This window comes from Mesocricetus auratus, unplaced genomic scaffold (genome assembly GCF_017639785.1).
Source record: "Mesocricetus auratus isolate SY011 unplaced genomic scaffold, BCM_Maur_2.0 Super-Scaffold_100013, whole genome shotgun sequence".
Lineage (NCBI taxonomy): Eukaryota > Metazoa > Chordata > Mammalia > Rodentia > Cricetidae > Mesocricetus > Mesocricetus auratus.
This window is the reverse complement of record NW_024429196.1, coordinates 15717055-15730902: the sequence shown is the minus strand read 5'-3', so window position 1 is coordinate 15730902 and position 13848 is coordinate 15717055. Positions and strand designations below refer to the sequence as shown.

The 13848-nt window shown below is 34.2% G+C and overlaps 1 protein-coding gene across 2 annotated transcripts in view; it reads right to left on the bottom strand.

Annotated features, from left to right (window-relative positions):
- Dnajc1 (DnaJ heat shock protein family (Hsp40) member C1) overlaps positions 1 to 13848 on the bottom strand; it is a 152830-nt gene that overhangs the window by 76870 nt on the left and 62112 nt on the right. For both annotated transcript variants that reach the window (XM_040755442.1, XM_040755441.1), the window contains exons 4-6: positions 9657 to 9822; positions 8746 to 8843; positions 7334 to 7427 (exon numbers count right to left, since the gene is read on the bottom strand). In XM_040755442.1, coding sequence (XP_040611376.1) covers positions 7334 to 7427; positions 8746 to 8843; positions 9657 to 9822 — 358 coding nt within the window. The remainder of the gene's footprint in view (positions 1 to 7333; positions 7428 to 8745; positions 8844 to 9656; positions 9823 to 13848) is intronic.

Genomic DNA, 13848 nt, shown 5'->3' with positions numbered 1-13848 from the left:
TCAACTCTAAAATATGGCATCAGTGAGACTATGTATCTTTAACATTCTCCCTATTTAACATTTTTGTGGCTATTTATGTTTTCTATATCCAGCAGTAAAACCAGAAAATTCTGTGCTGTAGTCTGTATGTACAAGAATTTGTACCTTATTATGCCCTCCCCGCACATACACTTACAGAAGGCAGAAATAGGGAATTTTTGTCTTACGTTGTGAGGGTTCTCCAGTTTCCCTACATCTTTATATAGCAGTAGAGCTTCAGTCTTAAAAACTTCAAACTTAGCTTTCATTTGCTTATGTAATCCCAGTATCAAAAAGGCTTACCTGAAATCTTTAAAATATATTTTAGAGTGGCCACATCCCTTGGAAAATCCATCTTTAACTGAGTAGAAGGGTAGGCTACTCAGTTTCCAACAAGCTTTAAGGGCTATGTGCCCTGCTCCAGTTCGTTCTAAATGCTCCGTCTGCTTGGATTCTGACAGGAGTCTCAGCAAGCAGAAGCAGTGGACTAGCAATGAAGGCCCTGGTGCTATGGGAAGGTGGCCTCCAGGCTTCCTTCAGTTATGGTTCCAGGGAAGAAGCTTCTGAGAAGGAAGGCTGCTTTTACACATGGTAGTTCTGTAAATCATCAACAGAGTCTGCATTTTTTAGGCAATTTTTAGAGGCTAGAGCAATACAGAGAAGATCCCCGTCTCTACTCAGCTACTGTTTTTGTGCAGCTCATGGATCCTGATGGGGGTGAAGGGTGTGCACACTGGAGCCTTCCTATGATAATTTAACAGGTAATCATGTTTACATAGGATAGCACTAGAACTTACTGTGAAAATTTTTCTACTTTAGGAAATGTACATCTAAAATTTTAAATATTACTAAGAAATGTTACATATCTAGTAGTAAGCTGCTAAAATGATAGATTTACAGAAAATCAAACTATCAATTTAACTGTGGACATTTAAGATCTTACTTCAGGCTATAAGATGTAAATTGATAACCAACTGAAATAGAGTATCCTAATTATTATGGACTCAACTATATCCAACTCAACACACATGGTGATTAAAATAAACTAGGTTATAAAATTAAAATTGAAACAGACATCACTGATTATATACTATGAACTTCTGCTATTTTCTCAAATACAGAACATGATCAATTAAAAAACATCCCAGGGCCAGGGGTATAGCTCAGCAGTAAAATGTATGCTAGTTAGCATGCCTTAATTAGGCCATGGTTTCAAGCCACAAAACCACACATGCACATGTGCATGCATGTGTATGTGCATGTGTCTGTGTGTATAATCTCCAGCAAGGCATTATGAACCTTAAAATGTTTTGTGGATGGTTTATGCTGACTACAATGAGCACAAAAGCCCAGCTTAGTCAGACTATTAAGGAACATGTACTCTGTTCAAAACTATCATGAGGACAAGAAGCAAACTGGAAAGGTGTGGAAAGTGACTGGGGCTCTATGTTTAATGACACAGTTAAATTATAGCATCAAAGCATAAAAGTCTTTTGATACAATTCAAATTCCTCCTAAATGATATTCCATGTCCTTTGCTGATCAATTTACTGAGATTTTTACTTATCTAAACACTGTCATGTTCTCCAGCTTTGCTCATAGTCACGTGTTATACTTCTTCATTGTCAACTAACTTTATCCCTTTTAAACATCCTTTCTTTTTCCAGACTTGTCATGTAAGATTTATCTGTTAAAAATTAACTTGATAAATAGATATACCTAAATCCAGAGATTTGGAATATAATCTTTGATGGTAATATGATATACTCTTTTAAAAAGTGGTTAAATCTTTTCCTCAGCTCTAACATAACATAGTTTTATAGGAAGTGCTATATCTGTAAAATTGTCTTTGTATACCACCTGTGGTAGTTCTTAATTTAATTGGCCCCAATAAGCTCATGGGAAGTGGCACTATTAGGAGGCATGGTTTTTTTTTGGAGTAGGTCTGGCTTTGTTGGAGAAAGTGTGTCACTGTGGGGATGGGCTTTGAGATCTCATGTATGCTCAAGTCACACCCAGTGTCTCAGTTCACTTCCTATTGCCTACAGGTTAACGTGTAGAATTCTCAGCTACTACTCCAGCATCATGTCTGCCTGCATGCCATCATATTACACCATTATGATAATAGACTAAACCTCTGAAAATGTAAGCTACCCCAATTAAATGATTTTCCTTTATAAGAGTTACCGTGGTCATGGTATCTCTTCACAGTAATAGACACCACTAAGACACTACCTAGTACAAAATGGCCACTTATATGTTAAGGGTTCATTCATCTTCCACAACTCAGTTCAAGTTGTCCCTCTTGAGTTTTCCTAAATACATACAACTGACACTGCAGCCAGTGGATGCTACATATTTGAAGTTTAACTAACCTATTGATCTGGTATCTGTATTCATGTGCTATAACTGGTTGGCAAGTTATAGAAGGCATATTCATTACAGTATGCCTTGTTTTTATATGTGCTTACCATATTTTTGTTAAATTGGCTGATTTATTTTTCAGTAAATGACCAAAAGGAGATTTGCATATTAAATTTTTATGTAACTCTTCTCATTTGGATTTCTGGGAATGAGAGACAGAAAAGTATTTAGACAAATTAAATAGGCAATAAGTAGTCTCTTAAGGAATCTCTGATGCTAAACAATAAAAGAGAACTTCAGATTAAAAACAGCAAAATATCACTGTTCCCAATTCTGTTGGAAAATTTTAGATATATATGAAGTGTAGTAAAGGAATTAGTATGTATATGATGGATGAGAAGGAAGTTGGGACAAGAGCTGGGTTCAGTGGGTTCAGATTCTGCCTGTGTGAAGTCCACTTGCTAGAAGCCCATACATCTTCCATTTCCACATACTTTGCAACCCAGTATTAAGTAACTATTCAGGAAATTTAAGAGTTTTACACCAAAAGTAAAGTTCTCTTAACTGATGACTACTTAACTAATTTACTGAGTACTTATAAGGGGCTCTGTAAGCACTTAGATTTGCGTTAGTCAACCTTGGTATTACAGTACATGATTCAAAAATATTGTGTAAGAAAGATAAGAGTAGGCTACCAGTATGATTTCTATAAAAACAAGTGTAATACTTTGTAAAATTCAATATCTTGATGTGAAAGACTAAAGGGAAATCAAATCTGAAAGGATTATACACTTATATTCCTTCACAAAGGTCTAGTTTTGGCTCTTTAAAGAAATCAAGATAGAAATCCACTGTCAAAGAAAGCTTGATCATAGGTTTGGTTTATACAAGAAGAGGGCAATGACCATGGGTGAGCCAGTTCCTATGTAAACATTAAATTACTGAGTAGTTAATAAGCATACAGTACATGCCTAAAATTGAGATATGTATATATATATGAAAAATTTTATATGTATAAATTACATACACATCATTTTTATATGTAAGTTGTTAATAGGGTTTTTTTTTCTGACTACTGTGCCAATTATCATTGAGGCTTCTTCAAGTTAAAGTGACTACCTCTGAATTTTACAAGTACCTTATTTAAGAACATCTCATAGAGATATCCCAGTGTCGTCAAAAGGCATGTGTATGCAACAATATTCAATTTTTTGGATGACGAATTAACACAAAGGTCACAACAGATAGAAAACAAGAAGTCAGACCATGACCTAATTTTAAAAGCAACTATTCAGCATTTACTGGTGTCTTTCATAAGCTAATGTTTTCTTCTTAAAACAAAACAAATAAACAAACAAAAAACCATGTGTGTGTGTGTGTCTATGCATGTGCACACATACACACACTTGGGTCACAGTACATGTGTGGAGGTCACAGGACAACTACATGGAGCTGGTTCTCTCCCTTCACTTTTACTTGAATCCAGGAATGGAACAGGCTTACTTGGCTTTTATCAGATGAGCCATCTCTGAGACCCTAAGGTTTTTTAGTATAAAGTACTTAAACTATTACAATAATTATATTGCTATTGATGACCAGAAAAACTAATTGTAAGTTCCAAAAGAAGAATTCAAATATTAAGCACTTAAAAAAAAAAAAACGTATGATGGGGAAGTCCTGTGTACAATAGATGGTATTTTCTTTAAATCTTACTAAATGTTAATGGACAAAATATTTTAACTATGTTGTTACTTGATAACTGTTCTTTTATGTCAATTATATATAATTTGACTATGATAAAGTTAAAACCTTTCTTTTTATTTAGACAGAAAAGAGAAGATGATGAGGGAAGTCCTGTGTATATGTCAATAAAGCATTGTTGGCCAATAGGGAAGCAAGATAGGTGGGACTAGGAGTTGAGGAGGATTCTGGGAAAGAGAGACACAGGCAGACACGATGTAGCCTCTAGAGGAATAAGAAGTCCGGATGCTTTCTCAGGTAAGAAATACTTAAATTAGCCGGGCGGTGGTGGCGCATGCCTTTAATCCCAGCACTCGGGAGGCAGAGGCAGGCGGACCTCTGTGAGTTCGAGGCCGGGCTGGACCGCCAGCCCCCAAAACAATACAGAGAAACCCTGTCTCGTAAAAACCAAAAAAAAAAAAAAAAAAAAAAAAAAAGAAAAGAAAAAGAAATACTTAAATTAACAATTATGGGTTAAATACTTAAGTCAGAGCTAGCCAGTAAGAAACAAGCAAATGGCCAACAGCTTCATAATTAATAGAGCGTCTTGTGTGTTATTTGAGGACTGCAACTGTGGCAGAGTCAGACGGCTGGCAGGGGGGAAAACCAAAGCGGCTGGCAAGGAAAGGCTACAATCTACAAAGGTAATTACCTCATTTTCTTTCTTACAATATTTATCCGTAAGAAATATGAAAAACTTAGGCTTTTACGGGTCTGGAATACTAATGTTTCTGTAAAAGTTGAAAGGCAAATGGAACCACACTCAACATTAAAATCTTAAATTCAAACTGATTGAGAGTTAAGGAGTGCAGAGTTTCTAGGGCAGAGTTTCTAATGCTGTGACCCTTTAATACAGTTCCTCATGTTGTGGTAACCCCAACTTCATAAAATTATTTTTTTTGCTAGTTCATAACTGTAATTTTGCTAGTTATGCATCACAATGTAAATAACTGATATGCAGGACATCTGATATGTGACCCTGTGAAAAGGTCATGAGAACCACTGTTCTGGAGAGACAGAAAGGTTGTTTGTAAAACTTTATAATAAGGCCACTGGCCTGCTTGGTGCCTAGCAGCCCAGGTGCCAGGCACCACTGCACTGTAGAGAGAAGAGGAACTAAAGACTCAATGGCGGTGAGGAACAAGCTAACATGGGCAGACTACACTGTCACCTGAGGCCATAGTGATGTTCAGGCCTGAGCTGCAACTGAGGGCCATGTCTGGGTCTGAGACTCTACCACAGCAAGGGTCTGTGTTGATGTCGGTGGTCCTTGTTATCACCAGACACCAGAGGCCACTAGTGTGTTGACCCTGCCCCATGCCATGCTGCCTTCAGAGAGAGAGATGTCCCCCTGCTGGGAAAACTGGCCCAAGTGTATTGGGAGTGGGAGAGATGGCCCTGAGACCCTTGACAATCCTAGGAAAATTATCCTCACTGGCTGCCACAACAGGAGAGCAGGTCTCACCCCTCACCATCCTATAGGAGAGCTGGTCCTGACCCTTGCCTAAGGAGGGTGGTTCCAGTAGAGACTGACCAAACTCAGCTACCAGCCAGGCCCACATCCAGGGCTTTGAGTTAACCCATCGTAACATCTACCCCTTCTATAACCTGCTGGAATTCGTGAAGGGACCGGTTGGAACCATAGCCCCAAGTTCTCCATGACTCAGGGCAACAGCAGGATATCTGAGAGGACTTTTGGTGAGGATTGATGGTGTACCAGAAGCCAGAGGTCTTGAACCAGACCAACAACTCATTGCAATGAACATCTGCAGGTAAAGCTGTTTGGACAAGAGGGTACACTGTGTGACACACCACAGCTCCCAAGCCAGTATGACAAACGGACATGTGAAGGAGAGGCAGGAAAGAGAGAACAGTGAAGTGGGTTTTCTTCCCTTTATTTTTTCTTTTTTTGGGTGATGCTACAAGGTTGAGAGTAGACATGGAAGGGCTAGGAGATGATGTGAAATTCCCAAAGAATCAATACTGTAGATTGCCTTCTTCAAAGATTCTAAAATTGCTAATAAGAAAAAAAGATTTTTTAAGGCAAAAATTTGACCTGAAGACATTTTTCTGTCACATGTTCTCATAAACATTGTTTGGTAAATATAGTTTTCCTCTTTCTTATTAACTGGTACTGACATAGTATAAAAATATCTGAAACAGGTCAAATAACTAAAAGTGTTTATCAAATATAAGCAAAACCTAAGATTCTATAATCAATGACTATTAGCATGAATTACACTTATGGAAAAACTACTAAACAATTTCTCAAGGATAGAAAAAGGCATACTAGGAACTTTTGTTCTATTTTCCCTTTGGACAAAAAAAATTCACCAAAAGCAGAAAAAAGAAAATAAAATACAGAATAACTAGTTTCTGTAAAAGGATTAAAAAACTAGTTCTGCTATATGTAGTACAATGGGCAGAGATGGCTCTGTCTTATACTTTTTTGAAATGAAACATCTCTCCTCCAAAGTTATAATCTTAACCCCAAATGCTATTATCAAACCTCAAAATTTAACACTAAAGAGTATTCTTTTATTTTTAAATAGTATGGCTACCTATTGGAAAACAAGCTGGGCATAATAACTAAGATTAGCAAAGGAATAATTTCATAAAATATGATTGATACGCTAAATACAAAGAAAAAAAAATGAACTATCAACATATGTCCTCCTAGTAGTTTCAGGGCTAACCTGAAACAAAAATTTTGATTAATAGTAGAAAACAAAATGTCCCCACTCTTCTTGAAACTACAAATAAAATGGAAACATATATATACATATATATGTATATAAAATATATATATAAAATATATGTACATGTAAAGATTTTTCTTTAAAACGTATCAAATACTATTATAATGGATAAGTTCATTAAATCTTGTTCCTTTTTATTAGTTATACCTTTAAGAATACATCAGATTAAATCAATTCTTACTGCTTTTATGTATTTCATAAAGATAGTTTATCATTTTCCTTTTTCCAGTGTCTTAGACTTCAAAACGCAACATAAGATATAATTATAGGAATAGGTGCCTAAATAATCTCAGAACAATTCTAAGTTAGGGGTAATGAACATATATTATCCAATCCAAATTATGAAGCATATGCTATATATCAACATTCAAATAGCAGGCATGGTTATAAATTGTTTCATGAATAATTAAAAATGAAAGCATCTAATATTCTATGAATGAAGTACATTTTACCTGGATTAGATGAGGCAATGCTTTTAGTGTAAGGCAAAACCAAATTCCCAGTTTGCATGGAAGCAAATCATGCCATTGTGGTTTTACTAGCAATCTAAAAGAGGGGAGAAACCAAGTAACAAATCAGAAAAATAGACAAAATTGAGAAAAAAAAACACTTTATGCAATTATTAAATCTCTTTTGAATGTCAATTTAAACTAAAAAAAGTTTTCAGTAACATATTTATGATAGTCATCATTTAATCTGACTTAGTCTACTATGAAATGCAGTAGTTGCAAACACGATATAAATATATATAAAGTACAAGACTCCAACTTACAAATTTTGGGGAAAGAGGTTTCTAATCAAGTTATAAAAAATTAAAAGAAAAAAAAAACCTAATTGGAGAGGAGGAGTTGGGAAGATCTGCTCAAAACATATTATATAAATGTATGAAATTCTCAATAAAAAAACCATAAAATGAATTCTTAAACCTTATGATTACTTCAGCTATAAAAGACTAGTCATTGCCAGGCGGTGGTGGTGCACGCCTTTAATCCCAGCACTCAGGAGGCAGAGGCAGGCGGATCTCTGTGAGTTCGAGGCCAGGCTGGACCGACTGCCTCCAAAACAACACAGAGAAACCTTGTCTCATAAAACCAAAAAAAAAAAAAAAAAAAAGACTAGTCATTGCCAAAGTGCTCTCAAATGCTGACATGTAGCTACCAATATGGCAACATAAACAAAATAAAGCATAAAAATTAATGACATTTGTAGTTTGCTGAAGCATTACTCACTGATGTCATTAAGACAAGACAAGCAGAGGTCAGGCAGCAATAGTGCATGCCTTTAGTCCCAGCATTTGGGAGGCAGAGGCAGGCAAATCTCTGAGTTTGAGGCCATCATGGACTACAAAGTGAGTTCCAGGACAACCATTACTACACAGAGAAACCGTCTTGAAAAACAAAACAAAACAAACAAACAAACAAAAAGAAGACAAGCAGAATGGTCTCTGATCTCCATCCCACACTGATTCAATTCCTGTCCTGCTGTGTGAACTAAACCCTTTATTTCTGTTATGAACCAATGAAAAAAGTGTGGTATCTTTGTGAGTGTTCTGCTATCACTCACGTCCTCTCTGCTTATTGTCAATCATGAACAGAGACAGATTATCCTATTAGCACTCTGTTTCAAAAGTTCAGTAAAAAAAATTGCAAACTGCAAACTACAATAGTATTAACAAGAGGTTAATACTATTTAGATATAGCTGAACACTTTATAAGAAAACTTTCAAGAATTTTGCTTAGAATTTGTTTTGTAAATTATGGCACATTCATGCCTATACCTAAGACACATGTGACAGCATATCTGAAGTGGATAAACACATTAAGGAGAGCTATATTAAACTACATACTATTTTGTGCACCCCTACCTTTCATTTTTTTCAGAAGTACCAAGTTTTGCTGCATCCATACTCTTGCTTCCTGTCTTCTTCTTCTTTTCTCTCTTTTTTCTACCAAGCAGTTCATCCTTATCATGAAAAGAATGACAGTAACTGATTGTCTTTAACATGTATACCTCAGATGCTATAAAGATTCTTTCATAAAGAGAAAACACTAGAACATTTATGCAAATGTATGTGGAGTCCAACATGATCAAGTAAAATCATCAATCTTTCACAATCACTGTTGCCATGGTATCCAGCCTTACAGACACATGAAATTCAGCACTGTCAGTCATGTGCATCCCCATGCATTCAAAGTTTTCTAGGAAGAGAAAGCATTCAACTTACTTTTTATTATTCATGCACCTTTAATAGTGCTACTTAAAAAAGAATGAGTAAATGATAATTCATGAATGTTTTAAATTATTTATAGCATATAAGAAAAATCCATAGCAGAATAAACTATATTGCATATTAGACTGAGGAAGTGTAATAGATCCTTTAATAAACTGATCCTTGAAGTTATAATACGTATCCACTTTAAATCTTACTTTATGTTTTTAAAGTAAATACATTATACAAGAAGTCTATGACAAAAATTTCTCATCAATTACGTTAAAAAATTCTACTTAGAAGTTGATAATTAGGAGAATATGGCCCCACTTTACAAAGTTCTATTATAAACCCAAATGCCGTATTTTTTTAGAAGAAAGATTTAGAAATATTCATATGCTTTCCTTGGCATAAAAATGAATCAAAAAGTAACTAGAGACAGTACAACTATTAGAATACAGAGAACATGTAGAACAATAGAAATTTCCATCACTTGAGATATAGATGTCTAGAATTCTATATAAAATAAAGGAAGCTAGGCCATTTGATTTATCACCAATACTTACCAGTTGTTTTTCCAGGTAGATTGACCAAACCACAGCATAATGACCCACTGTGAGAATAATGAACAGGAGTAGTGCTAGCTCAGCATTGCTCATTTTTCTCACTCGCCTGTAGTAGAATACTGGCTGTCGCCAATCTGGAAGTCCATTGATTAGAATATCATCATACCTGTGGTAGCAAATATAACACCTTTTTAATGGAGAGTATAATATAGCAAAATCAAAGCAAAGCTAAAGAAAAACTTCATCTGCACCTATATTTAAAAAGAAAAAAAATTCTCTTCAGAGGTAACAACTATAATTTCCCAGCATCCCAGTGCCTAGTAAATTTAAATCATGGTTACATGGCTTCAGCAACTGTCTTCAGGAAGGCCCACAGTATTAACAACACTGGACACCAGAGCTCAGATTTATAGTACCCAGTTATATGACTACTAGAGTGACATGCATACCTGTCTACACTGTCTGTAGAAAATTCTTTGCCACAGAATCAGTAACAAAAGTTAGGCTCTCATAGAGGAAATAAAACTAAATCAAATCAGAGCTATTTGAATTATGTATTATTTGAATGAATTACATATTAATTGAATCAAGCTCAGCATATATTTATACTTTTATTTCTACCATCATGATAACAGTAGTTGAATATCCATACACATTGTTTTATTAAAGCTTCTTAATGACATAAATAAAATGAGTGCCTATGATTTTGCAGAGCTCATTTTCCTTTAAGAACAAAAAGATCACAAATTAGAAAAGGACATGAAAATAACAAATTTCAGAGTTCACAATAAAACTGCTTATTTGTAAACCTTAAGTAGCAATTTACTCATTTGTGGCTTTTGCTGGAAGGGGAGAACATTATTAATACATAACAGCTTTCCTTATAGATTTAAATAATCATCCTTAGTATTATCAGGCTAAAAGAGAAATAAAAATTTGACTGCATTTAAATGTATTTCTCAGTTATTGAGCAAATATCTTTAAGGCTAAAAATAAGGAGTAACTTTATGATTGTGAAACTCAAAATGATCACACATACTGTATGTTCAATACAGACAACCTGTTAATCTTAATTGAACACAACTCATTAAATATTCTAATCACACTATTTCTAGAATTAAACCTCCACTGAAAGGCCTAATTTGGTGCAACACATTGACCAAAATATTTTAATTAAAAATATTCTGAGTTAGTCGCAGGCCTAATTACAGGAATAGAAATAGGACCTATATTGTCAGGCAGGTCAGCAGAGCTCAGTAGTAGGTTTTTCTCAAGTAAATTGACTGATCTAGGAATAATAGCGCAGCTGCTAAACTGCCAGTCTTGACATGTAAATCAATTTAAATGCAACAACTGCAGTAGCTACTTTGATAGTTATTAAATTGATACCTTGGAGATATGCTAAAAATATAAAGCAGAGAGTTTATTATAGAAAACTTTTTTCAGTATAAAAACATTGGTTACTAATGTAAATTGTAATTTATTAGTCAATCTTTAAAAACCTGACTTTTAAATCAACTTTAATTATTAATACTACTAGATCAGAGTATCTGAGTAGTAAATGAAAGGATATTTAAAACGTGAAATTACAATATGGTTCTGTGGTGGCAGTGTCAGGCAAAATTTGATGTTAAATACTCTCCTTTTCCAGCATTTTTACCATTCCTTAAATATTATCTTCACAATATAATATTATGGTGTCCTAGAAAATTTATTCTGTCTTCAGAATTTTGTTTCAGTCTATCTTTTACAAACTGGTTAATTTAGACCTAGGTAAAAGGGTTTCAGTTAATATGCAAGAAGATCACAATACTCAAATGAGGGTCAGTGACCATTAGAGGTCCCACATTTATCCTGAATTCTGTTCTATATCATATTTCTTGAGAGAAATAAAGATGAATGAAAAAAATCATTATTTTTAGAAATATCTCTACTGAAGTAACTTCTAAAAGGTATATTTATCAGTAAAAAGTATTTGAGAATGTGTTGTTGGTTCCTTATTAGCATTAGTACAAATATTAAGTCTGTTTAGACCTAAAGAGTAGCAGAAGAAAATACAGCTGCACTCAAAACTGCCAAATATCTCATCACCATCACTGGGAAAAGGTACTACTTTTCTATCACACATATAAATGAACAGAATACATGAAACAGCAGATATTTAGTCGGCTGTGCCTGACACTCTGGAAAACAGTGTCCAGGGATTAAGCATCTAGTCAATGCTCTATTGATTTTACTCCAATGAACATTATGGCTCACACAACTGGCCATTAGAAAGGAAGATAGATTCTATTATAGTTCACTTTTTAGAATGTATGTTGCTAAAAGATAAATTACTACCTTCCTGATGGGACACTGAAAAGACAAGTATAGTTCTTAAAATATACACAGATACCCGTAAGTTATTTAAGGAAAAAATGTGTTGACAACACAAAATTTACAACTTTATTATGTGTTCCCATATTTAAACATATAACGCTTAAATGCTCTGTAGCTGAGATGGATACAAACTATTTTTAAGTCTGCATTTAAACCAGATTAAGAATGCACAAATGAATAAATGTGCTACAAGTTAGAAAGAAGCAAATCTCTACCATAAACAGTCAGTAACACACACAAATAAAAGCTGACATGGAATTACAAAGGCATTTCTTGAAATTTAAAGCACTAATTGATCAGTCCCACATATCCAACATATGGTCTAATGCACATTTGCTTCATTAGATTTTCTTAAATACATTTGATAAACATAAAATAACAGTTGCAAAATCATTAGCATGTTCCACACTAGAATTGCAATTCATCACACACCTGCCTCCTAGAACTACCAAAGAACAAATTTAAAGCAATCTTAAACTACCAGCAGAAAATATTTACATTAATTTAAAATGAAACAAAATCAAAATGAAAATCTGAATAGTAAAACATGAATAAATAATTCTAGCATTTGTCAAAATTGAATTTCCTATTATACAGAATCTGATTTTTTAGTTTAAAAAATAACATAATTTCCATCTTAGGTCAGATTTTTAAGCCTTCCAGTAAAACTTAGCTGTATAGAGATTACAAACAAGAAAGAACACTAAATTAACTGATCTTAACTAATTTCACATGCGTATGTGTCTATTTGGCAAATCTATCATGGTACATAGCATTTTACATAATGCTTATGTGTCGTACACATTCAATTTAGGGAAAGTTAAATTAGATTTCTTATTCTCAGACCTATAATGAAATTTAGAGTAACTTTGTAATGCATTTATAAAAGTTTTAGTAGATTTAAACTTAATGTTACATTTTAAGCTGCATCTGTACATAAGACATGATTTTCTTTGGTGAATTAAAAAATTGTCTCAAAAACAAACACAAAAAATACAAAAAGAAAGAAAAAGAGAGAGAGAGAGGGAGAGAGGGAAAGGAAGGAAGGAAGGAAGGAAGGGAGGAAGGAAGGAAGGAGAGGTAATAAATACTAGTTAAATTTATAATATGTTTAAAACAGAAGTATGCAAGTTAGTATTATCTAAGTTCAACCTAGTGTAATAAATAGTTTTCAGAAATTTAGATAAACTCTTTGGGAACTTGTGTAGAAATTTATGCTGTCCTTCAAATGACCAAATTTGTATGGAGTTCAGGGAAAAATTCTGTGCAAGGAATTCTTACATTCACCAGGAAAATCAATCAATTTCATGCTATCATCTACGCCTTTGGGGAACGGACAAGTTAAAGTGTTCAAATGTTCTTCTAGGAATCTACCTAAGAAATGAAACTCTTGTGGCTACAAGGACTTTCATGAAAATGTTCAAAGCATATTCAGAACAAAATGTTAAAGCTACAGGTCTCTCAAATGGTGAGTGAATAAACAAAATTATCCACACAGTAGAATAGTGCTCAGAAATAAACAAGAATAAAGTACTAGAATGTAGTACAATATGAATAAAATTAAAAACATTATGTGACATACTATATAACGCATATTTCTGTTACTATGAAATGAACAGAAAATACAAATTGATAAGAACAGATCTGTGACTGCCTAGGGCTGGAACTCAGCAGGAATTGCCTATGGATGGACTTGGGATACATTTTATTTTTTAAGGATGAAAATGTTTAAAGACTGGGTCGTTCAGACAGTATGTCCAACTCTGCAGCTATTACACATCATTGGACTGTACACTTACAGCATGTGATTTTC